This window comes from Panulirus ornatus, chromosome 58, assembly GCF_036320965.1.
Source record: "Panulirus ornatus isolate Po-2019 chromosome 58, ASM3632096v1, whole genome shotgun sequence".
Classification (NCBI taxonomy): domain Eukaryota; kingdom Metazoa; phylum Arthropoda; class Malacostraca; order Decapoda; family Palinuridae; genus Panulirus; species Panulirus ornatus.
The window spans coordinates 8,258,395-8,285,891 of NC_092281.1; the positions used below are offsets into that span (position 1 = coordinate 8,258,395).

At 39.6% G+C, this 27,497-nt stretch overlaps 1 protein-coding gene across 2 annotated transcripts in view; it reads left to right on the top strand.

Moving 5' to 3' along the window:
* LOC139766921 (opioid-binding protein/cell adhesion molecule-like) overlaps positions 1-27,497 on the top strand; it is a 214,629-nt gene that overhangs the window by 182,835 nt on the left and 4,297 nt on the right. For both annotated transcript variants that reach the window (XM_071695960.1, XM_071695961.1), the window contains exons 4-8: positions 3,795-3,933; positions 4,910-4,986; positions 5,754-5,890; positions 24,323-24,500; positions 25,532-25,668. In XM_071695960.1, coding sequence (XP_071552061.1) covers positions 3,795-3,933; positions 4,910-4,986; positions 5,754-5,890; positions 24,323-24,500; positions 25,532-25,668 — 668 coding nt within the window. The remainder of the gene's footprint in view (positions 1-3,794; positions 3,934-4,909; positions 4,987-5,753; positions 5,891-24,322; positions 24,501-25,531; positions 25,669-27,497) is intronic.

Genomic DNA, 27,497 nt, shown 5'->3' on the forward strand with positions numbered 1-27,497 from the left:
AGAGAGAGAGAGAGAGAGAGAGAGAGAGAGAGAGAGAGAGAGAGAGAGAGAGAGAGAGAGAGAGAGAGCTAGTTTTCACAAGCTAATGCATATCATTATATTCATCCTGTTAATTATCCTCTGTTCGTGTTGTCTACTAATCTACTTAACGCAAGAACATCTTCCACAATCATAATTAAAGTACACTTAAGAGTATGTGAAGTACTCATCATTAAAGAATAAAAACGATTTATGTTACGTTAAACGTTGAGATAATTTCAAATTAAGATTTTTTGTGTCAGTACAATGATATTAAAATTTTAATGAATCCATATGAAAGAACCAATAATTCCTAAATATTTTAATATTTGAGTTAAAAAGAAGCGGATCTTGTCAAGTATTTTAGGTTTCTATGAATTAACATTTTTTCATGTTTGACAGAAAAAGGAAATACATTCTTTTTTATCAAAATCAGAATGATTTTGAACATGTATTTCGTCGTTTCCTGTACTTACTATAACATTAAGCGGAGAGTCTGTTCCCTTTATATTAGTAGTTGATTCATACTCACAATATACTATATTTTTTTTCTGCGATTACAATCCGTCAGTATTGACTTTTACACTTCATCAAAAACCTTACCAAGGGTGTAATTAAGAGATGGTTTAACCCCATCACTGATGCAAACTTGGGCAAACTCGTTTAAACTCAGTTTTCTTCACCCTATCTCTTCCAGTGTTGTCTCATATTCTAACCACCCTCCGTTACTCCAAGATTTCGTCTGGGGGGCTTGGCGAAGTCTGCAAAGTTATGCGATGCGAAGGGGGTGACTTTTTTCCCCCCAAGACCGCGTTGTGGTCTTGCATCTTCTTTAAGGATCTTCTGACTGTTTCCAGGCGCATGGAATGTGTCATTTAGTTAACTTTTCCTCGGTGCCGTTGACTGGAAGGTGTCCATAAATTTGGTATGCTGGCAGAGTCCTCAACCAAAGGAGAAGAGGGAGGGAGTTTGTAAGCTTTTCACTCTTTAAAAATTCCAGAGGTCCAGACCGATCGAGCTTCCAGCGTCAGTGGTGGCTACATTACTTACGTTAGCTTTTAATACTAAAATTCAATGATTAGTCTATTAGACTGAGTTTCCACTAAGCTCCTGTTTCGTATCATTTGTTGATCTTAAGAAGGCATATGATAAGGTTGATAGAGATGCCTCACGGAAGGTCGTAAGCATTATGGTGTAGGAGGAAAGCTGCTAAAAACAGTGAGGTAGTGAGAAGTTTGCATCAATGATGGGATATTACTGATGGGTCGTAAATCAGTGGTATGCGATCCTTTGCGAGTGGTACACGGGTTATCTGCCATGCCTTCACTTTGTGTACCACCTTGCATCTAAAATCTCAGTTTAACACAAGAGGACACTTCGAACTTGAATAAATCTTAGTTTATGTCATCACTATAAGCATAAATATCTCCAACATTTCTTGATATGATAATACACTCATATTCCTGTATATTTATAAGTAGAACTTGTAAGACCTAACACCCAGTACCGTCTGTACATATCTCGTGTACCGCTCGTGGTACATATAACCCTGGTTAGGAGCTATGGTATTAGCATGACATACATAGAAAAAATATCATTTTTAGGTTTAAACTTTCAAAGGTCAAAATATTTCATCTGTTGACTCTAGTGTATTGTGATGATGTTTATTCATTTTTCTTCTTATTCGCTGTTATTTACATTAAGGGATGAAGTCCTCAACGTTTTCTATCACTTAAAATACAATATTTTTATTTCATTTTTTCCGGAATAGAAATTTAGGGACGTGATGTCTATGGCATTTTTTTTTCCTTTTTTTGTGGGGGAAAACATTTCAATGCCAGACTATAATAGGGAGAACCGGCCACTCTGTTGTTTTCATTTCATTACATTGTTTCCGCAGCCATCCCTCCTCTCTCTCTCTCTCTCTCTCTCTCTCTCTCTCTCTCTCTCTCTCTCTCTCTCTCTCTCTCTCCCCATAAGGAAACATTGTCAAGCGTCACATAAGTAAGACAAACAACAGTGGATCTCCCTAACCCTTCAGGTATCCCCCGTCAGGACACATCCCCTCTGTTCCTGCAGTGTAACCAGGAACACGGCTTGCTATCTCTCCTATATGTACCTGATCATGTGTGTGTGTGTGTGCGTGTGACACGTACAGCGCCTGACGTCATTAAGTGAGGCTTAGGTGGAGGGTCAAGTGGGAAATGTGACCACTAAAGGGAAGTGTGTTGGGTGACCAAAGCCATGGTTTCAGGTCAGATGTTAGCTCATAACTAACTGACGATTCCTTCCATTATGGAAGGATTTGATTCATACATAGCTAGACTGATGCTGAGATTATCATGAAAAGCTGTTTAATAATGCTGGATCCTATGATACTTCCATCTATAATTGAACCGACAGGATGCAATATTTCGAGCGTTGTGCCAGTCAGTATAAGCGGCTGGCTGAAGCCTCACTTATGTATGAAGAGCGCGTTTAATTCCTGGAGATTCTTATAGATCTTATTCCTCATGTTGGTATTGATTCTGTGGCCCAGATCATGTTGTTCGGACTATCAACTTCTGTTATAAAGCTCCGAAATAATGACATGTTTAATGTAATTCGTAAAATATGATTATGTAATATCGAGCGAGTGTCTTCATTATGACATTGTCTTTGATGTTTTGTCCCTATTAGTTTTCTATTTTTGCTTCTTGTCCGGACTATTGTAATACACTGTCGATCATCATCATTAGCTGTTGCCCTTAATTGGAAGGGTAAAACCATCGTGGATGTTAATGATGTCTTCCCTATTAATAGCTACACTTCCCTCTAAGAAGCCGTATTTCCTTACTGGGTCATAACCCGTCGCTAGCCTCAAACTTAGCCATTAATTCTGCAAACAAACTACGACGAACTGTGTGTGTGTGTGTGTGTGTGTGTAACTCCAGATATGTCTTGGAATAGCGAGGGTAGGTAACAACAGCAAGAGTATTTCTCAAGGTTATGTTACAACAGAGAGTATTTCCCAAGGTTATGTTACAACAGAGAGTATTTCCCAAGGTTATGTTACAACAGAGAGTATTTCCCAAGGTTATGTAACAACAGCAAGAGTATTTCCCAAGGTTATGTTACAACATCAAGAGTATTTCCCAAGGTTATGTAACAACATCAAGAGTATTCCCAGTTCTTTATGATACAAGAGATAATCAAGTATCTCTTGTATAGATATCTGGCACGCAGAGATAACTGGCTCCAACATCTGTGATCCTTCTTATTTTCCATCTTTACATCCCCCCCCCCAAAAAAAAAAAGAAACCTTCCTCTCCCCCATCCACCCAAAAAAAGACTCACTGACCTAAGAAGAAATGATGGTATCTTAAGCGCGAAGTCCCCCATACCAGTGATAGTCAACTCTGCCTCGTAGCTCATCACACAAAGTATCATTTTCCCTGCAGGATATTACCGTTGTATAATACCATTATTATGCTTAATATAGCAATGGCCTACAGCTAATGATGACTTCGCCCTGAATATTCATCAGCTCAGTTCTCCGAATTTCACTGTTTATAGATGAAGCCATTTAGGTATATGTATATATATATATATATATATATATATATATATATATATATATATATATATATATATATATATATATATATATATGTGTGTGTGTGTGTGTGTGTGTGTGTGTGTGTGTGCGTCATAACTAGCAATACTAACTCTCTGTCTCTCTCCTTTTCTCTCCCCCTCCCTCCCTCCCTCTCTCCCCCGTGCACGACGGCCTCCAGGTACGACCACGCGTTGCACGGCGACCAGCACGAGCTGACGCCGTACTTCCAAGACTACGAGAACGCCACCAACATCACGGCACAGCTGGGCTCCACAGCCTATCTGAACTGCAGGGTCAACAGACTCAGGGACAAGACGGTAGGGACGAATCAACCCTTGTCGCTACATAGGATTATCTCTCGTACTGTTATTCAGGCGAGGGAGATGTGGTATAATGTCCCATCATTAAATACTCAGACGCATCTATTTGATTTTTACATGTAACTTGATGAATCTATCGTCTGATGATAGATAAATATATATATATATATATATATATATATATATATATATATATATATATATATATATATATATATATATATATTTTTTTTTTTTTTTTTTTTTTTTTTATACTTTGTCGCTGTCTCCCGCGTTTGCGAGGTAGCGCAAGGAAACAGACGAAAGAAATGGCCCAACCCCCCCCCCATACACATGTACATACACACGTCCACACACGCAAATATACATACCTACACAGCTTTCCATGGTTTACCCCAGACGCTTCACATGCCTTGATTCAATCCACTGACAGCACGTCAACCCCTGTATACCACATCGCTCCAATTCACTCTATTCCTTGCCCTCCTTTCACCCTCCTGCATGTTCAGGCCCCGATCACACAAAATCTTTTTCACTCCATCTTTCCACCTCCAATTTGGTCTCCCTCTTCTCCTCGTTCCCTCCACCTCCGACACATATATCCTCTTGGTCAATCTTTCCTCACTCATTCTCTCCATGTGCCCAAACCATTTCAAAACACCCTCTTCTGCTCTCTCAACCACGCTCTTTTTATTTCCACACATCTCTCTTACCCTTACGTTACTTACTCGATCAAACCACCTCACACCACACATTTTCCTCAAACATCTCATTTCCAGCACATCCATCCTCCTGCGCACATCTCTATCCATAGCCCACGCCTCGCAACCATACATATATATATATAATCACATATTCCTCTTTATGTAATTCTGTTTAGCTCAGATGTTGTTTACAGATGAAGTTGGCTGAAGTAAATGTTTCCAGCTTAGAGTATATGTATATCTATCTATTTATCTATTTATCCCCACAGGTGTCCTGGGTACGACGAGACGGAGATAAGATAAAGCTTCTTACGTGGGGTCTTCATACATACAGCAATGACGCAAGGTAGGGAGAGAGAGAGAGAGAGAGAGAGAGAGAGAGAGAGAGAGAGAGAGAGAGAGAGAGAGAGAGAGAGAGAGAGAGTCATAAGCCATATGACATGTGGTCATAAGGGCGATTACGTCGAGGGCGGTGGGTGTGCGTGTATGGGTGGGTGTGGGTAGACACACCCTTGCATCACAGCTCCACCTGGAGCTTCTGCAGAGGAATATGATGGTAAATTTCAGCCGAGGAAATATACGAAACTTTTGCCATTGCGAGCCCTCTGGTTGGCGCAACTTCCACGCCCCCCCCCCCCCCGCCCGCGATGGGAAGTTGCATCTATTTGTGTCTGTTTAAACCCCCTAGTTACACCGGCTGCGTCATGACGAGATCATAATGATTCATCAGCAGTGATGGAATGTTATTTATCCATTAGATTTAATGAGTTTACCAAAGGAAAACATTCTATATTTTAGGTACCCATTTGGCTGATTTATCTTTTTTTTTTTCCACCCAATTAATACTTTTCTGTAATTCGTGAGCTTAAAAACTTTTCTGATCATCGAAGCCCGGCAATTAGTTACCACTGGAAAACAAATCCATTTTAAAGATAGAGAAAAAAAAATAGAGTTAATTCATTATCGGATAACTTTATACTCCAAACGGGGAAAAAACCGAAACCTTAAAAATTTATGGAAAAAAAAACGGGAAACCTTAAAATTGATGCTATTTTGTTTTCCAGAAAATGGGTGGATAAACGCTGGTTTTAAATGTGTTTTCGTATTTCCCAGATACTCGCTGAACTTCGAGCACCCTAACAACTGGAAACTTCAGATCAAGTACACTCAGAGGCGCGACCAAGGTAGCTATGAGTGCCAGGTCTCCACTCACCCTCCAAAGGTTCTCTCAGTTCGACTCAACATTGTGGGTAAGTTCTGTCAGGGCTCCTCTCATTTCCAATCTCATCATTGTGGGTAAGTTGTGTTTTTACTCCAAAATCACTCGATAAGTCATTTGAAGCTTCAAATTACCTCGACAGAGGTAACTCCTTTCTACTCTCAAGGCTCTTTTTGATCGACTCAACTGAATGGTTAATTTCTGCATGCTTATGGAGATTATTGGCTAAGTGCTTGACATACCTAAGCTCAAATTACTGTTGTATGTTGGTCCTTAGATCCAAGTTGCTCAATATATTTGCTGAGGGTTTTTGTTTATGGTTTAGTTTTTCTCTATTCATTTAGTTGTCGTCATTAAGTTTCGATGAGAAATACGCGTAAATGGAGCTGCTTTTCTTTAATATGTTTTAAGAATCCAACCTAAATTGCAATTTGTGCAAAGAAAACAAAAATAATCAAAAGCTTTGAATTGTCAGAAATGTAAAACAACAGTTTGATCAAGGCTGTCATAAAAAAGGTATACATGCCATTATGCAAAATGTACACAAGTAGCGAGTGTACATAAGACGCAGTTAAAGTCTCAAGGAAACGGAAAAGGCTTGACTTCGTATATTCCGTTCCCTTGTAGTTTTACCTGCATATGATATTATGCATTCAGGAATATTCAATTTTCGTTTTATATTTGTACGTCTAGAAATAAGTTTCTTATCACCATGTAAACCTGATCTACCTATCTGCAACGAATGATAAACCTTATCTATAGTTCTATGCTCTTGGTTTATCTTATAGTTAATAATGAGCCTGTTTGCTTTCCTATATACACTCTCTACAAATATTTAGTATTTCTATTATGAAATATTTCTTAACCACTCTATTCTCTGTATCTGGGTGATGTTAATATCGTGTTCTGTCTGCATTTCTTCGACCCACTGATGTATATCAAATGCAAGATACAATAGATTCAGCAGCCTAGATACACTAGATTTTGTTTCATATGAAAGATTAAATGTAATACCTTGTTTTGGGTACAAATTTATACTTATTAAAGACTGGATTAAATTTCCTGTTGAAGAGACTTGTATGTTCTGAGTAGGTAAGATTTTTTTTTTCAAAAAATAATACTTTATTAGAAATTTTGCTCGAAAGTAAGGGTAAATCCACTTTCCTCTCTTAAAGTGTCTCTCTCTTTGTCTGTATATCAACCTTTCTACCTCTTAATCTATCCTGTCTCTAGCTCTACATTTGGTTTTCTTTTCATTTTACACTGCCTTTTCCCCTTTCTGGTTGTCTCTTCAGTTTTCCACCTCTCTAACTGTCTTTCACTCTTGTATGAATTAAAGAAAAAAAATTCACTCACCTCCAAACAGTAGCTACTGGTCTTTATCTTACTCTTCATACACTCTACACTATGATACTCCCAGGGATGTCCTACAATCCCGTAGAAAGCAAGGCACTTCGAGACAGACCAGATAAGGCAGTGAAAGTGCAAAGCCCACCCCTACCATGGGTCGTTCTTTTTTTTTGGGGGGGGGGGGATGAGGAAGCGGAAGTCGTTGGCAAAGGATTATAGCCCTGCCATGGCCTCCCGTGGGGATGGCGCTACATCGGCTACAGCTTTCTACATCGGTGATTCTACGAACGGGTCATTTAGCCGGCAAGTATGTTATGCGGTACCACGAGTTTTGCTGGAGACTGGGCAGTAACGAAGAACTTCTTTTGTCCTTGCCTGTCTCTCTTCTTTTCCAGCAGGATTGTCTTTCTAACCTCGGGTTTGTGTACGTTCATAATAATGATAATGATAATAATAATAATAATGATAATAATAATGATAATAATATCAATAACAATGATGATAATAATAATGACACTACTACTACTAATAATAATAATAATGATAATAATTAATAATAATAATAACAATAATAATAATGATAATCAGATTAATAATAATAATCATGATAATAGAGATTGTAGTAAAGTATAAGAGAAAACTGACAGCATTCAATGCGGGACAACAGCAACTTTACCTAACATGTCGTGTGGGGCAAAACAAGTCGCCTCGCTCATCAGGAAGTAATCTGGTTTCCTCAGCCTTTGCTTTGATTCCCTGGCCTGATCATTATATAAGACTTCCTCATCATAAGTAGGAGCTTCTATTTATAAGACTTTCTTTATATGAAAGGCTAATCACTCTAGTTAGTCGTATTTCATAGTTTCGATCGCAAAAAAAAAGAGAAAAATATCTGCCTTAATTTTACATCATCTGTCAAAGCATTACCGCAAGTTTTAACGTTAGCTCGACTGGTTAATTGGTCAATTATTTTGGCTTTAAGTTCCATCGATTACCAGGGTCATGAAGACCATCAACGTCACCAATCGAAAAGAAAAATGAATGCCTTTTCAGGTGTTCAAGATAATTCCAAGAATACGTTGTCTTCCACAGAAGAATTTCCAGGAAGGAAGAGTCAGCTACAAGGGATCGAAGACTTTGTTCTTATCACCGTATCTTATTTACCACGTTGGGAGGGAGTGGTGTAAACAAGTTTATGTTTGGGCCATTATTGGCTTGGAAGAGCCCCGGGATAAAGATAACGAATGAAAAGCACGGAAGGAGGCTTTGTGGGAAACACTTTACGATAGCATGAAGATGAATAGAATTAAACATAATAGGGCAATAAATAGAATGCTCGAAGAAAACGGAGATGCGTGAAGGAAACCAGATACATGAGGGAAGACGGAGACATATGAGGGAAAACGGAATAGGTGACGAAAGTGTATACAACCCTCTTATCCACTGGCTTCATGAAAAGTGGTCAGTATTAACGGTATGAGAATGTAAGCTTGAGATGTGAGGTTCGTGTCGATTGCCCTAGATAAGTCAGATGGGTCGGACACAAATGGAAGCTGAAGCGGGAGTTGAGTGACAAGATCTGTTCGAGAATAAGTTTCGAAGGCCGTGTTCAGCCCGTAATAGCGACTTCCTTACTTTAACATTAAGCAAGACGCGACACGAAGGATCGATATTTATAGATTAATTGATTCTCGAAGGACGTAAAAAGTAGTGGAGGACAAAATCCGTTGTTCTTTGAAATTGATAAATTAGTCATTTCCTCGTTCAGTAATTAATGGTTATCGTCAGATCACCGACAATGCATGTATAGATATGTGATTACAAAAAAAAATTCTGTTTCCAAAAAAATCCTAAAAACTCGAATTTCTATTCCATTCAAGCTATTGTATTTTTTAGATATTCAAAATTTAGAATTTGAAATGAATGTCAGTTATCACGAATATAATCAAGGAAATATATTTTTGATCTTAACATTCTTTTCGGAAAGTCTATAAGTAATGACCTGTAGTTAGTTAAGGCACCGTGAGTTTAATCAATGAATTTTCTAATTCTCCAATAAATGGTTTTGGAGAAGCTAACGAGTCATTAGCATTTTTGCGACCGAAAACTTTACATGGAACCCAACAATTCAGCATATATAAAAAGAAAAAAAATTGAAACGCATGGTTTACCCGCATCCATTTTCTATAGAAAATGTAAAATTTTGGTGTTGAATGAATATTAATCATATGTACGTGGAGTGAGGGGTATTTGAACCCTTCTGAGATATTCATTCACCCTTATAATTCCATCTATAAACCTTTAGAAGAGAAATATAATTTATGGTATCCGCTGATGTAATTTTGTCTACAATAGTAAATACTTCAGAAAACAAATGAACAACGTTAAATAAGCTCAAAATATTCTTTTTCTATTGAAACAGTCACCTTCCTTCATTTGTTTTTGTATTCTATTCACTCCCCCCTCAAAAAAAAAAAAAAAAAATAGCCTCTCTCAAGAAGCACTAAAGCCCTTGCAAGAAAAAGAAAATGAATACATGAAATAAAAAAGCGCACCTGATCTCCTACAAAGAAGCATTTCAGCCCCTTTAAAGACATTTTTCAACCCTCCAAAGACATTTTTCAACCCTCCAAAGAAGTGTCAGTAAACTTTTCAAAGAACGATCTCAGTCTCTCGAAAGGATTTTTTTTTTTTTCTTTAGCCCCTCTGAAAGAATTCTTTGAACCTCTTCACAGAAGCAATTTTTTTCACTCCAAAGAAAAAAAAAAAAAAAAGGTCTCTCCAAAGAAGCACCTCGGTCTCTTCAAAGAATTTTTGCAGCTTCTCCACAGAAGCGCTGGAGAGAGAGAGAGAGAGAGAGAGAGAGAGAGAGAGAGAGAGAGAGAGAGAGAGAGAGAGAGAGGGTGATCTCGTCCTCTCCAAAACAGTAGGGAGCGCAGCTCCTTTCTGGGAGGAGGAGGAGGAGGAGGTATATTCCTCTCCACCCTCCTCAAAAGGGTAGCTCACTGGTGGTGTCCTCCTCAGCAGGCAGTGCAGACCCACTTGGGGTGTGAGGAGATGGGGAGGAGGAAGAAGGGAGTGTGGGAGTGGGGATGAGGAGGGAGAGGAGGAAGAAGGGAGTGGGGGAGAGAGAGGGAGAGAGAGAAACAGATTGCCTCACTAACTTCAGCTCTTCGCCATCTTTAGCCTCCGCCACGGCACACAGGCCGAGTTTTTCATGCAAGGGTTATTTTCCGGGCGTCTGTCCCTCTCTCCCTCTTGGCCCCTCGCCAGTCTAGCTAGCCGAATACCACACGCGACGGGGAATCAATAACCCCCGTCCAGAGAGGGGGAGGGAGGGAGAGAGTCCTGCTCCTGCACTCTTCTCGCTCACGCAGGAGCAATCCATGCACGCCTGACTCTCATGCTGCCCCCCCTGCTGCTGGCCGAGCTCCCACCACCACAACCACAAACCACAAACCACAACCGCTAGAAATTCCAAAGTCTCTATATTCGGCTAGAAATAAATACAGGACGGGGTTGGAAAAAAAAAAAAGTTCATTCCTGGGGTGTTTTAGTTGATGATTGACAGAGGATTCCGGGGTTTTTGTGAACTGAAAGCAAACTCATGACTTTTCATGCTCAATGGATGGTTGACTTTGCCACTATGGGGTTGGGGGAGGAGGAGGAGGAGGGTGTGGTGTGTGGGTGAGAAGGGGAGGGTGGGGGTGTGTGTGTGGAGGGGTTAAGTCCCTCCAGTCGTGGTTGATCGCTGGACTTTTGGACTTTTAACTTATAATGAAATGAATATTCATGTCGTTACCGTTATAATAAAAAAGAGAGGATGATGTTTGAAGGTACAGTGCTTAATGAAATGTATATTCATGGAACCAGTTCGTGTCAGGTGACGTTAGAGTCTTAGGTTTTTGTGATGTGGTGAGTAACGGGTTTCATCGTCACAACATCCAATGAACCATATCTTACCTCACCAGCAGTGTGGGTTAGGGTAGTCTCCTACCACCCTCCTGTATTCTTCAAGCACTTCTAGACACTCCACATTGCATACACACCTCTTCACCATTTATCCTCTGCTATCATTCTGCATTATTCTTGGTCGTCTTCCTCCTCCTCCTCCTCTTTTCTTCTTCTATCTCATCCATATTCACACTCCTCGTTGCCCTAACCACATCCACTCTTTTCGGCAAGTCCAAAACGAACATTTTCACCACTCTCTCCCTCACTTTTCCTACCACAGCACCAATTCCATGGTTGAGTATAACGTCCATAAACTGAACTATATCTTCTCTTTCTTTAGCAAGCTTCTTAACCTCAAGAAATATATTTACACACTTCTGGACTCACAATATACGTCACTATGTTGATTGTGAGCTCATACTTCACTCTCGTGTGAGTGGGTAACCAACACTGTGTTCCAGGACGCTCCGCCACACTCCTCCAAATTGACATCCGCACCTGTCATGGCTTTTCTAAGACTATTAGAAACTTTCCCAAACAGTCAGGACCATGACAGATACTTTGGTATCCATTCCTCCACACTCAACACGAATGTTCCCTTGACATCCATTCCTCCACACTGAACACGAATGCTCCCTTGACATCCATTCCTCCACACTCAACACGAATGCTCCCCTGACATCCATTCCTCCACACTGAACACGAATGCTCCCTTAGCATCCATTCCTCCACACTGAACACGAATGTTCCCTTGACATCCATTCGTCCACACTCAACACGAATGCTCCCTTGACATCCATTCCTCCACACTGAACACGAATGCTCCCTTGACATCCATTCCTCCACACTCAACACGAATGCTACCTTAATCACCATCCAATGTCATCCAACATCATAACTTCTTTTTTTTTTAACCATCATTTTTTCCTCGTATTAGCTCCCAATCCCAACTTCCTCTTTTCACTTGATGAAGGGTTCTCACACTACCCTGTAACCCTGCCGTTGTCCTTACTATTAAAACTAGTGTCTTTTGCACACAAGAACATGAAAGTTCTTTCCTTTTTAAGCCCTTTTTCCTATCCTCCTGACAATTAGCTTCTCACGACCTCCACCACAACTGTCTATACAAATTACGAAACACAAAAATGGGAAAGTCACAGTGTATCTGTCCATTTTCTTAGTTTCTTTTCGAAACCTCTCAAGCCACGTCTCAATTCGTCCTCTCATAACGTTCTGTACACTTTCTGTGTCAAGACTTCGACTACTTTCATCAAGTCACACCTCCAGTCCACTTATTCTAGATGCGTCCCACAGCGAATTCTCATCAATTCGGCCGTGTGTTTTTTTTCGACTTTATTCAAATTTATACAGGGTACGGACACGCTCTTTTCATTGTTCTAACACGCCCACTCGTGTCTTGGTTAGAATTAATGTGTGATTCAAGTAGTTCTACCCTTTTCCAGGACCCTCCTCGCGTTCCACACTCGTAGTCCTTTAACTCCCGTACAAGTAATGATCATAATTAATTTCACGGGATGAATCCTCCTCCTCCTCCTCCCTCCCTGCGTTCTATATATCTAGTCTTGCACAAAATTAGATTTGCATCATGCTCTTTCGAGGTTATATTCCTCACACCAGGTCCTCAAGTATGCAACTCAGACGAGAAAGCCTTGAAGATATTTCGTTCTACATGCACTGCAGGTACCTTGCGGTATTACACCTTCGCTCTCGTCTTTAATGTCTGCTTGATGCACAAACCTCTTTGGGTATTCAAGCATACCTCTCCATCTACCTTTTCTTGAGCAAGCAAAGGTAATGTAGCATTCCCTGTATCCCCAGCTCATCAGAAAGTCTTTCAATGCGACCTTTCCCTATTAAAAATACATTAACGAAATTTCATGGTAATTTATCATATAAATCACGTCATTTTCACATCATTGTCTCGTCTAAACTTTGCACAGTATATGTTTTATGTAATTCATTCATTATATCCAGTTTCTGGTTTTATTCTTGTACTCTTATCTACTGTACTTAATTCTCTCTGCTGTTCCTCATAGGTTCTGATTCCTTTTTTCTTCTGTTCTTTTCCTTCCTGTGTTCGTCGCTGGCCAGCCTCGCCTCTAAAACCTTTTCGGGTGGAGCTGGGTCATTTGAAGCGCCTCCTGGTCCGCCCAGGTGGTGCGCCGCCCCCCCCCCCGCCCCCCCTTTTCATTTACCCTTTTCCTCCATGCCATCCCATCACCCCTTAATACCCTCTTCCTATGCCTGGAAAATTTTCTACTGGGTTCACAACACTGGTAATTTTTTTTCTCTCCCCACAGGTAAGTCACTTTCTCCTGTACTCTACATTCACTCAGATTTACTCAATTTTATGTCCGGTTCTCTGAGTGCAATCTCCTCATATTCTCTCATATTCTCTCAATCTCCAGGTATCGATCATATCTCTCATCACTCACTTTCTAATGTTTTTTTTTCCTCTCTGAATTTCTTAACCATTTCTGATTTTTTTTATTGTTCATCGTCGAAAACCTCCTAAAATCCTGTTCATACACCAGCGGCCTCTCCTCCCCCTATTCCCGATCATACACTGTGAATATTTGACGCTGACTAACAACACGTGGCTTTGAATATACGGGGATCGGGTCATGAATGAACCAGTAATTAGTAATCAGATGAACCAGTCATAAGTAATGGAGTAATCCATATAACCCTTCCATGAGCTTACACTGTTGACTTCATCTCCATAACCCACATTGTATTTCATCACTTTCCCCTCCAACATAGTTAATGCATCCGTACGTTTCACGACATTTGACAGTCGAGTCATAGATTTACCATCATTTTGCTTCACACAGCTTGGTCGAAGTACTTCAAAAGGCCATTGTCTATATATACCCTACGTTAGTCCTCTGTTGGTGTATACATCGCTGTCATCTTCAAGTTGGTGTATCTCATCTTTGTTGTCATCCACATTGATGAATTTACAGTCGTAGGTGCAATTCCATTTCTGTAAATAGTCGCTTCTTCGTGTGCCTCCCTTCATCTTCTCATGTGTCCTTTCCATCTCTCTATCCTCTCTTTCTCTCTTCTTCCCCCCCCCTCCTTCCTTTACCCACTTTGTCTTGCTCGTGTTTATTACATCCAAATTACTTTCTCACAAGCACTTTGCAAAATTTAATCTCCGTCCCAAATTTAATCATGCCTCTGACATTCTGCACACGCTTCCTGAGTGGTAACTATTTTTTTCCCCTCTCGTGATTCTTATCCTTTTCGTTGTTTGTGTCACCTTAGCATACCTTTCTGCGGGAGGAAAAAAAAAGAAAAACCACATCCCAGGCTGCCTCTTTGCTTGGCGCGTGTGATCCACTGCCGAAATCATGAAGGAAAACCCACAGCGAGGGTATTCACACAGGCTCAGCCGAGGTCAACCACCTTACCATACCGCACTTCAGCTTAACGCAATTTGGAGAGTCTTGCAGCGCAGGCCATGTTACGGAGAAGCACTACGCGGCTTGGAAAAGGAAACTCGAGAACTTCAGCGCTTTCCTGTATTACCTAATCTTCATAGGACTAGTTACACTGGGAGAAAAATAGATACACTACAGGTTAGGTATACTGAATTAGAGGAAACATAACACCTGCTGTATTTATTTTCTCTATTCGTAACTAGTTCTCTGAAGATGTGGTAATACACGAGACCGCTCAGGATTCTCGTGTTTCCTTTTCCTAGTGGTATTTCTGCACACACACACACACACACACACACACACACACACACACACACACATATATATATATATATATATATATATATATATATATATATATATATATATAAACAATTGATTCATGGAAGGCGATGATGGTCTCTCTCTCTCTCTCTCTCTCTCTCTCTCTCTCTCTCTCTCTCTCTCTCTCTCTCCATACATACATAATACATATATAATATATATATATATATATATATATATATATATATATATATATATATATATATATATATATATACACGTCAAAAAAGATAGTATTACTTTAGTCCAAATATAATTTCTAAGTGGGTGTTCTAGTATTCAAAAGTGAATTAGTTATTTGTCCAATTAGTGCCACATCAATGTACCCAGATTCGCACTACAAGCGAGCTACATACGTTCATAACAGCTTATCTCTTCTTGCTTTCAGCGACCAAGTGTGTGTACGAATGTCTATTGTGTCGAGCAATTAACATAAGTGCTTTAGTCTGCTCAAAGTCAGTCCAGAAGGGCCATTGACATGCCCAGGAGGAACATGATCTCAGTCTTTCATTGTTTATCATCTTTAACGATGATGAAACCTGCTTGATCTTCAGTTGATTTATTTGCTTCGATGTTTACTAATTAACTAGCGCGTGTGTGTGTGTGTGTGTGTGTGTGTGTGTGTGTGTGTGTGTGTGTGTGTGTGTGTGAAAGGCTCATCTAACGGTGACAACTAAAAACATGAATCTATGTATGCCTAGTGATGGGAACCCTACGAGGGAAAACCTGGACATGACTTTCTCTCAAAGTGCGTGAAAGATGAACTTCATCTTAGATGTTCAGATATATGGAAAAATTAAAATATTGATTACAGGTAAGAGAGCAAAGTCGGGCACGTGGGCAAGTATAGAATAAAAGATATCCTAGTTTTAATGCTACGGATTTCCCTTCTCGTTGACATGTTTCATTTGGGAATTACCAGATGGATAAAATCACAAGGGAAGAACACATCCCCACACCATCCCTCACGAAATTTTGGCTAATGCTGATGTATCGGTACTATAAGTAATAAAGCCTGACAGCTGGAGAATTAATGATAGTTTTCTAGTAAAGGCCTGACAGGCAGAGAGCAAATAAAGTTTCCCTAGAAAGTTTGACAGACGAAGAAGAATGGACAGAGTTTTCAGTAAGGTCTGACAAGAAACTAATATTGGTTTTCCGGAAGGCTAGGCTAGGCCAGGCAAACCAGTCAAGAGATTAATAATGATTTTCAATGATACTTACAACGTAAGAGGATTAATAAGCTACTTACATGTATGAAAAGACGTATCACTAGGTTGACACATCCAAAATAAGTTTAGTCCAACCATGAAAGAAGTAGTAGTATGGAGCAAAATAAACTCACTAAAAGTATGAAACAAAATTGCAATACTTTTCCCAGTGGAAAAGTGCGAGCTTTGACGACAGAATATGACAACATATTTTACAGTATCGTACACACAAAGTGTCATACTGATGTATAAGAGGATTATCGACTGCTACATGTAGCGGTTCATGTGCATAATGAGAGACTATGTGGCCTTTAGAATTATTCTTAACACCTGAGGAAGGTTATGTTCTTTTTTCCTGTTGGTGGATGTAGCTAAACACGTTACTACTGCAAAGGAGTCCATCGCTCCCCTGCAACTGGAGGTAGCGCAGCCTCAGAGCTACATTAGCTCCCGGAAAAGGGGTCATGGGGCGATTATATATATATATAATATATATATATATATATATATATATATATATATATATATATATATATATATATATATATAATCATAGTCGTACGATGGTTGTCACGATAGATTAAAATATATTTTTTTTCTTTTAGACAATCAGGAATTTCGTAGAAATAAGATCAGTAACTAATATGAGTTACCCATGACGAAAAATATCATGAAATCTTTCCCTTAAATCATTTTTAGATTTCCCTGAGGGTATTTCACAGAATATTTCAACCAAATGTGATTAATGAAATATCCTAAATTAATGAATGTAAGTAGAAAACAAAATTAAATCTTACAATAACATATTTTTCAAAAGGACATTGGCTTGTAATATATAATATTTCAAAATACATCGGCTTGTCATATATGATATTTCAAAGTACATTAGCTTGTAATACATAACATTTCAAAATACATCAGCTTGTAACATATAATATTTCAAAGTACACCAACTTATAATAAATAACATTTCAAAGTACACCAGCTTGTAATATATAACGTATCAAAGTACACCAGCTTGTAATATACAACATATCAAAGTACATCAGCTTGTAATATTTAAAGGTGCACTTCCCCCCCCTCCCCCACCCCCCATAGTGTAGTTTTCGTATTCAAATGAAACATTAGCATATTTTTTCATTAATGCAGAGATGAAAGGCCTCTAACTGGTGGAATATCAACATAAAAGAGAAATTAGTGCTTCACTGGGGAGTGATTATTTCCTTTTTGTGTGTGTGTGTGTGTGTGTGTGTGTGTGTGTGTGTGTGTGTGTGTGATAATTGGATATAATAATTATAATATTTAGAAGAAAGATTAAAGAAAATTATCCTATCACAATGGCATATGAAAATTCTTTTTTTTTTTTTCGATCGAGTTCGCTTTTTAGACTTACGAAACGTGCACTAATGGGTATTACGAAGATGTATTCATGGTACAAGGACAGGAGCATCACTGGGGCGCAAAAGAAGACTTAGTAAAACATTATGAACATCATGTGAGCATGAAAAATATTCCTTAAAATCAAATTTGAAGCAAATCTATTTTTAATCTGAATTTCAAATACGGAATAATGAAACGCTTCTATATTGAAAATAATCATGAAAAATATCTCGTAATGCTTCATCAAGCCGACAGATACCCAATAAATTCGGGGCAAATCATTGCAAATTTTTTGAAAATTTGATAATTTAAATAATCACAAATCTTATTGACCCCCCACACAATATTCCAACCCCAGATGTGGATTCGGCTTGAAAAAAAATATTCCTTGCACTGAGGTTTGCAAGCAAATTTATTTCCCCTTGAGAAAAATATCGAAAGTTGCAGGTAACAACTTATGTTATTTTTGATCCCATAATTTTTCTTTTTTTGAAATTGAAATACAACTTTCTTTTTGAAATTGAAATACAACTTTCTTTTTGAAATTGAAATACAACTTTCTTTTTGAAATTGAAATACAACATAACCATTCTGTTCCTGAAATGGTCACGGCAAATACCTTTTTTTCTTTTGAAATGGAAATATGACGTAATGAAACGCTTCTATACTTGAAATTATCATGGAAAGTATCTCATAATACTTGCCTTTGCCGACAGATAATCAATAATTGCGACTCCAGTGATTACTAAAGAAATCTTTTTTTATGTTAGTTGTGACGGTACGTGCAGCTGAGACCCTGATCAAAGCCATCCCATTTGCGCTCTCTCTCTCTCTCTCTCTCTCTCTCTCTCTCTCTCTCTCTCTATATATATATATATATATATATATATATATATATAATCCTAGCCTAAGCCAGGTACCCATTTTTTCGACCAATCCCTAGGGGTGGATGAACAGCTGGGTTGACTGTGGACCGACTTTCACGAGCAGGATTCGAGGCCATGCGTTGGACCCCTGGGCGGCCCTTGAATACGTCACGGAACGCTAACCGCTACGCCACGGAAGTAGATTTAAAAATATAATAACTTAAGTACTTAATGACAGGCCTTAATGACCGCCAAACAATATTTCAACCCAGATTCGCGTTATGCATGAAAAACATTCTTTACAGTGAAGTTTTCAAGGATATCTATTTCCCTGACCACCACCCAAAAATTGCTGGTGAAAAAGTTCAAGGTTATCTTTTTAGCCCAAATATCTTTTTCTTTTAAGATTGAAGTACAACATAATGAAACACTTCTGTATACCTGAAATGATTATGGAAAAGATCTCATAATGTTTCCTGTAGCCGACAGGTACCCAATAAAAATGGAATGAATCAAGATAAAATCTTTTAAAAGGGTAATTATTTGAATAGTTAATTACAGGCCTTAATGACTTCCAAACAATATTTCAAATCCAGAATCGTATTCAGCAGGAAAAAGAATATTCTTTACATTGAGATTTTTAAACAAATCTATTTCGCTGAGAAAAACATCAAAAATTGCAGGTAATAATTCAGGGTATTTTTCAGCCACTCCCAAAGAAATCAAATTTTCGAAAACTGAAATATAATACAATGAAACTCTTCTATACTTGAAATATTCATGGAAAATATCTCATTATGCTTCCCTTTACCGAAACATATCTCAAATACGAACTGAATAATCAAAAAGCCTTTGAAAAACGCAATAACTTAAATTACAGACTGTAATGACTACCAGACAATACTTGAACCTCAGTGTCATATTCAGCATCAACAGTAGTCCATATATTCAGCATCAACAGTAGTCCATATATACAGCATCAACAGTAGTCCATATATACAGCATCAACAGTAGTCCATATATTGAGGTTTTAAAACAAATATCTTTCCATGAAAACATGAGTTTTAATTTTTTTTTTGCCCATAAAACTTTTTTCTTTAAAAATTCAAACGTAACATAAGGTAATTTTCTTGACTTGATAATCATGAAAAATAATTCATGATGCCTCCTTAAAGCAACACGTAATAAATACGAATCGAATAAGCAGAAAATCTCCTAAAAATGTAATGATTTACATACATAATTAGGCCTTAAAGGGATTAATCTTTGTTCCAAACAGGCTATTGAATTATAGTCACGATGTCTCTGGTCGAGTATGGAACGTAACGCAGGCACTGTTAGTGTTGTACCGTCTCAATCAATAGTCGTAATGTTATCGCACAAGGGTCGTACCGTATTACTAGAACGTCGTACCATCCTAATCGGTCGTCGTAATATTTCGTAAAAGTGTCGTACAGTCTCACTGTTGTGTCGTACCGTTGTGAAGGACTAAAAAAAAAAAAGGAGGTATTTCTTAAACAACGCTCGCTAAAGTCCATGCTTCGTGCCATACACGTCATACGTACGTACATATAAAGCAAATGTTCGAGTGATTCTGAACACAAAAATAATTCCTTGTTCTAATAGTCACTGAATAATGAACAGGAAAATACTATCACAAAATATAACAGTTTTATAAATAGTATAAGGAAATATTACGAACGAACGAAGACAGTATATATATATATATATATATATATATATATATATATATATATATATATATATATATATATATATAAATTTTACGAAATTTTAAGGAATTGAAAACAACTTTAAAAAAATGTGGAAAACAGAGCCACAAATCACTCCTACCACCCTCACTCCCACGTAAGTCTCCTCAGCCACATTGAGTAACTTTCTTCTCCCTTGCACAGCCCTGCCTGCACCTACCCACTCGTTACCCTATTACACCCACTCCTCCATGTCCCGCCACTTAAAACCTCATCATCAATCTTCACGGTCTCCTTGCCAGATGGTCTTCCTTCCGCGCCCTCACAACACACCCGTCTTATAAAAGAGCGGAGGATCTCGCCTCCTACCCTTGCAGCCTGGTTCATGAGCTTCTGTAGGGAGAGCATCTTTTACCTCGAGGCTTCGCTGAAGTGCTTCCGCAGGGCGAGCATCTCGCTCCGTCGCTGCAAGCCAGACAACACATTAAATTCCCAGTGTACTACCTCCCCCTCGACCTTCACTTCTTCATGTTGCTATACATACTCTCTCTCTCTCTCTCTCTCTCTCTCTCTCTCTCTCTCTCTCTCTCTCTCTCTCTCTCTCTCTCGTTTTCAGCAATTTTTTTCGACGTCCTCGCCTCAGTTCCGTCTATCCAGTTATCTACTCATATATCAATCTGACTTTGTTTACATGTTCTCTTCCCTGCTCACTGCCTCCCATATATCATCTAACTTGTAGCTCGTAATCTGTCTACCTTATAATATCTCGAAAATATCTCGAAAATCACTGGAGCAGAGAAAATGCAGGAAGGCTTGGGCATAGAAACTGGTATGTTCTAGATTTGATGTAGATGGAATGAGTCATAGACAGGTGTAGACAGGTGTGTGTGTGTGTGTGTGTGTGTGTGTGTGTGTGTGTGTGTATTGTGTATTGTGTATCCATTGTAATCTCCACATACGTTATTTGTTCTCAGTCAAATCCCCTTTCTAACGTTCACAGAGAACATTGCATCTTTAACTGTTGTGGAGTTTACACTCGTTCACATATCACCTGCCGCCGCCACCACTACCACCACACACAGCAACCCCAGCTGATCCTCAACGTTTGCGCAACGTTGTCCTCAGATTGTATAGCTTGGTCATGCCACGAGGAACGTTGTAACGTAATTGTGTGAACGTAAACTTATAACGTTTTGTGGCAGTGTTGGGAGATTACATTGCGAGAACGTATTGCACCCGTCACCCATCAATACAACATACTGACGTTGATATATATATACATATACCTACATATATATAAATATATATATACATATATATATATATATATATATATATATATATATATATATATATATATATATATATATATATATATATATATATTTATTCATTATGCATATACATATACTCAAGGGTGGGTAGGCTGGCTGGAAATCCCTCCCTCCTGTATTGTACCACAACTTCATTTCACAAGGTTGTAATAACCTCTCGCACAACATGGTTGGTGTATCAACCTCGTCACAAAGCAAACTACAACACTGTAACAACCTTTTGTGGTAGTTCCACGAAATTACTTTTCCACGTCGCTTTTTTATAACGTGGCCACAACCAAACTACAGTGTTGTGACAACGTAGTTACACACACACACACACACACACACACACAGCTAGTTCATCTCACACGAATGCAAAATTTTCCCCTCCATACACGACAAACACTAGATGACCCTTTCCCCAATACAGAATTTCGTAGGCAAATGTTCCTTTTTCAGCATAAAAACAAACCTTTGCCACACACACACACACACACACACACACACACACACACAACACAGGTCACCCATCCACAAAAAAAGATGGAGACAAAAACCTCGTCCCATTTCCATATCTCACACCCACGACACATATTTCCTCAGAGGCTTCGTACAATACACTCACACGGTCAACTTTTCCTTAGAAAACCTACCCGGAGAACACCTCCTTTGGGCGAACACAATGTTCGGGAGAACACCTCCTGGAGAACACAGCCTTCGGGAGAACATCATCTGGAGAACACCTCCTTAGGGAGAACAACATATAGCGAACACGTCTTTTGGGGACCACCTAACCTCCCTTATATCTCTGCTCCCTCATATACTACACTTCGACAGCTACTCTCCCTTTTCCCTTCCACCACCCTCCTTCCTTCCTTCCCTTCCTCCCTTTCAGCTATGTCCTTGTACCGTAACACGGAACACCCTGATGGGAGACAAGGAGGGAGACAGGGAGAGAGGAGAGAAAGAGAGAGAGAGAGAGAGAGAGAGAGAGAGAGAGAGAGAGAGAGAGAGAGAGAGAGGGAGAGAGAGAGAGAGAGAGGAAGAGAGACAGGCAAGGGAGGCCAACCAACCAGCTGGCCACCAGGACCCGAGAGCCTCACTGGTGGCAGCTCTCCAGCAATCGACCTGTTCCACCACCACCACCGCCGCCGCTCTCTAAACACTCCGTCGTCCAGCTCTCTAATCCTCCGGCTGCAGGCTCTCTAACCTCTCTCTCTCTCTCTCTCTCTCTCTCTCTCTCCTCCCAACAACTACCACCTCCTCCTCCTCTCTCTCCTCTCCTCTCCGACTCCCGGCCGGCTCTCTGACACCTCCTCTCCCCACCCCCTCTACCAACTGCTCTCCCACTCGTTGTTCTGTTCATCCCTCTGTCATACGGCGTAAAATCCTGTAGTTAGGGTTTAATATCTTTCTTTTCGTCCTTGTTTATCTAAGCTCTTTTGTGTATTTGGTTTTCGTATTGCCTCCTTCATATTTCCCACCCACTCTCATATGCGAGAGAGACGGAGAAAGGGGGGAAGAATGGATAGAAAGGAAGAGGACGAGAAAAAGTGGGAAAAGGGCGAATCTGTAAGAGAAAATATGATGATTCATGACATAAAAGAAAGGCAGTGACCACATGGAGGGAGGAGAGGGGCAGTGACCACATGGAGGGAGGAGAGGGGCAGTGTCTACATGGAGGGAGGAGAGGGGCAGTGTCTACGTGGAGGGAGGAGAGGGACAGTGACCACATGGAGGGAGGAGAGGGGCAGTGTCTACATGGAGGGAGGAGAGGGGCAGTGTCTACATGGAGGGAGGAGAGGGGCAGTGACCACATGGAGGGAGGAGAGGGGCAGTGTCTACATGGAGGGAGGAGAGGGGCAGTGTCTACGTGGAGGGAGGAGAGGGGCAGTGACCACATGGAGGGAGGGGAGGGGCAGTGACCACATGGAGGGAGGAAATGATAGACGATGATAAAGGGGTTATGATATTACGATATTATGACACGACACAATACCTAATCACAAAACTAAAACATGGAGGAAATAGATAGAATAGAGAAGTCGATAAGTGTGCAAAAGTATTCGTAAGCATCCACAAGTGGTAAGTATCCTTAAGTATATATACATATATCCATAAGTACCCTTAAGGGTTAAGTACCAATAAGTATCAATAACGACCCGTAAGGGAGAAGTATCCATAGGCATCCATACGTACACATATGGGATTAGTATCCTTGAGTTCAAGTATCCATAGATACCCAGAAAGGATAAGCATCCGTAAGAGATGAGTGTATATGATGTCTGATAATGAGAAGATATGTGATAATGGGACAGCAATGGATAAAACATTAACATATGAACCAAAGCAGTACCTAACGAAGTAGCGCTGAAGTTGATAAAAGTGTATGAAATAAGAGGAACATAACGAGGAGAGATTAAGAAGAATTAGGTGATAAATAAGAGAGTGAGATAGAGGAAAGTTTCGCTAATCTATAAGAAGTTAGTGGAAACGTGTGGATAGGATGAGGTAGATGTGCTGATTGAATAAATGCCAGTTTTGTATCGTATATTACAAATTCCTGGTGTGTTATATATATATATATATATATATATATATATATATATATATATATATATATATATATATATATATATATATATTTCTATCTATCTTTATCTTTCCCTATTATATTCCTGTCCTTCCATAACATCCACAACCCTTCCCTCTTATTCTTCACTTCATCTTCATCCCTGACCCCTCATTCCTCCACTTTACCTTCCTTCCCCCTCCCATACCCACACATGACTCCCTCCCTACCACTATTCCACTTCATTTATCAACGCCCTCACGTGCCCTCTCTCTCTCTCCCTCCCTCCCTCTCCTGCCTGCCACACGCAGCCCCAGTGGTGGAGATCATAGACGAACGGGGATCCTCGGTGCAGGAGAAGTTCTACAAGACGGGCAGCACCATCGAGCTGAAGTGCACCATCAGCCAGATGCCTCAGGCCCAGACCTTCATCCTCTGGCGCCACGGTGACCACATGCTCAACTACGACACCTCAAGGGGAGGTATCAGGTGAGTCAGTCGACTGTACCAAGGGCCTGGGATTGGGTTAGAGATGAGTATAGAGTGTACCAAGGGCCTGGGATTGGGTTAGAGATGAATATAGAGTGTACCAAGGGCCTGGGATTGGGTTAGAGATGAGTATAGAGTGTACCAAGGGCCTGGGATTGGGTTAGAGATGAATATAGAGTGTACCAAGGGTCGGGGACGGTGTAGGAGATGAGTAGAAACAGTGAGTGAGCTGGTGTTAGGTGCGCATAGGGGTGCTTATGTTGGTATTAAGTAGGTAATGGGTAATTATACTATCATTAGATAGGCTAGGATGGATTATGTTGGTATTAAGTAGGTAATGGGTAATTATACCATCATTAGATAGGCTAGGATGGATTATGTTGGTATTAATTAAGTAATGGGTAATCATACTAATATTAGTGCGGCTAGTATGGATTATGTTGGTATTAAGCAGGTAATTGGTGATTATACCGATATTTGGTTGGGTAAAATAGATTAAGTTGGCATTAAGTAGATGAAGATAGATTATATTGGTGACAGGTAAGTGAAGGGTGATTATGTTGGTATGAAGAAGGCAATGGATTATTATGTTTACATCTGTCTGAGCCGATTCTCATCGCAATATCTGGCCAATGAAGCTGGGACAGAGAATGCACTTCATGGCACCAAAATTTTTGGATGAATAAAGTGCATCATATATCAGTAAAATGTAAACATGAAACATCTATTACCTCTGTTACCTATTGAGTATAATAGATTGATTTTTTTTCCAATATTCTAACCTGAAAGAACCGAAAATCTTTCACACAGAGAGAGTAGAAGCCTTGCACCCATGAACCACTCTGTTAATCACTACCACTCTTGTTAATTACCCTTCCTAACCACCCATTTTATTCGCCCCCAATACCCTGGGTGATCACCGCCACCATTCCCATTAAGGACCACACTGGCCCATTACAAGTTTCCCTGATCTCTTCATCACCCATTAAACCTGGGAGTAAGAGGGGGACTCGTCTGTTTTATCACCGCAGCGTGAAGACAGATATGAGCAGCTCGGTGATTGTATCGACGCTCTTCATTGCCAACGCAACACCCAAGGACTCTGGCAACTACACCTGCTCCCTGGGCGACGTGGCCACCGGCAGCGTCCTCGTCCACGTCCTGAATGGTTGGTTTCTCGTCTCCTCGTCGTCCTGTGTGGGGATGAGTGTGGTCTTGGGTTATTATGGACCGCAGTGTCTCCGAGAGGAGGAGGAGGAGGAGAAGGCCTTAAAGCCGGAGAGGAGTGTCATATACACTCGAGTTTTGTACCTTCTGTCTGGGTCATCATCTTGCGTTCCCTGGTTTATGTGTGATTATCTGTGGTCTTGATTGCTTCTTCTGTGACTCTCCATCTCTGCCTTTTAAAAGCTTATGTCTGACTTCCTCGAGCTGAACTCACTTCTCTCTCTTTTTTAATACTCCATCAAGCGACAAATTTCCATCTGATATAAACTATATGATTCCGTATGTGAGACTAGATAGCACATTACTTGCTCAATGGCATAATGAAATGGTCAGTACTAGACATATCTTACTGCACGTTATTCTTTTCTCTATTTCATGCTGATTTAGTTTAGAAACCGCATTCCTTTGACAATCGTCTGCTTCACCTACAACGACTTAGATGTAGTTAAATTCCTCATCACGACAGTACGACCCCTGGGTATCCTAACATACTCTAATGAGGTCAAGCCTGGTAGTGGTCGTAATGTCGTGCTTGAGGATCGTACCGCCCTTCTCAAGGGTCGTACTGTCGTTCTTAGGTTCCCGTTAATCATCTTCTAGTCTCTCATTCTCTGCCTCCAAAATAATTTCCTGAACAAAATTCATCAGCTCCCCAGTAGATGTTGAACTGCCTTTGATTCTCTCCTCATTTACCCCATCATCACTCCCCATAAGAGATATTCCACCCTCATTCGTCCCTCATTATCTTCCCCATTGTTTCCCCTGCTGAACAAGAATGTGTAGTCTAGAATTCTTTTTGTTTTACCTTATCCTTGTCATTATTACCCATCGTAACAATTGCATTGTTTGATATATTTTAAGTCTTGCTTTGGTAAATATTCCAGGTTATAAGGTGAGGATATGAGGTCATGAAACCCTTGATGACGTTATTGTCCACCTTGGAAACATAAGGTTTTTTGCAAAAAGATCAATACTGATTTTTTTACTAGGTCATTATTTTCCCCTAACTTGGAATTGATATATTTTTGTCTCATCTTGGGCTTCTATCCTTCTTGTGAATAAGTCATAAGGTCTAGATGTTCCTCTTTTGTTTTTTTGTTTGTAACTGAGCAAGTGAAAGATTACAAGTTTACTTAAATTTCTTAAATTTTCATCACCTGTCATTTCAAGGTAATATTTCAGAGGAGGTCAGGTTACTCTTTAAGACAACGAAGCCGAAACGTATCATTTATCCAAGCAAAACGTAAGTCAGCCTACACAATGCGCAGAACTCTTATCTAAATTTTTTTGGTTAATCATATTGAAAGCTTAGATTTTGTTGACCATGTAATGCATGCAGTTCAACATGCTAGATAGTACCTGGGGTCTTAATTGTGTGTTTTCCTTATTTGGGTTGTTTTCTAGAATTGCATCAACGATGTTTTGATATATTTTCAAATATTCCCCACCAGGCATGCTTCGGTAAAATTCTCGTACATATAAAGACTGGTATTTAAGTAAACTTACATTACATCAATTTTGAATTTGAAGATTTTGAAAAAACTAAAAATCCTGTATTTCTACCAATTTACCAGTTTCAGATTTGAAATTATGAAAATTTAAAACCCTGTACTTTTACATTTTTTTTTTAAGAATTTAGATTATCTTTCAAATTTCATCATACGTGTTCTTCATCATCCTCATAACTTCATAACTTTTGATTTTCTTAAAAATCTAATCATGTTGGATAAGAATCTAGGTTTACAATATTGCCTTTCAGATTATCAGTTG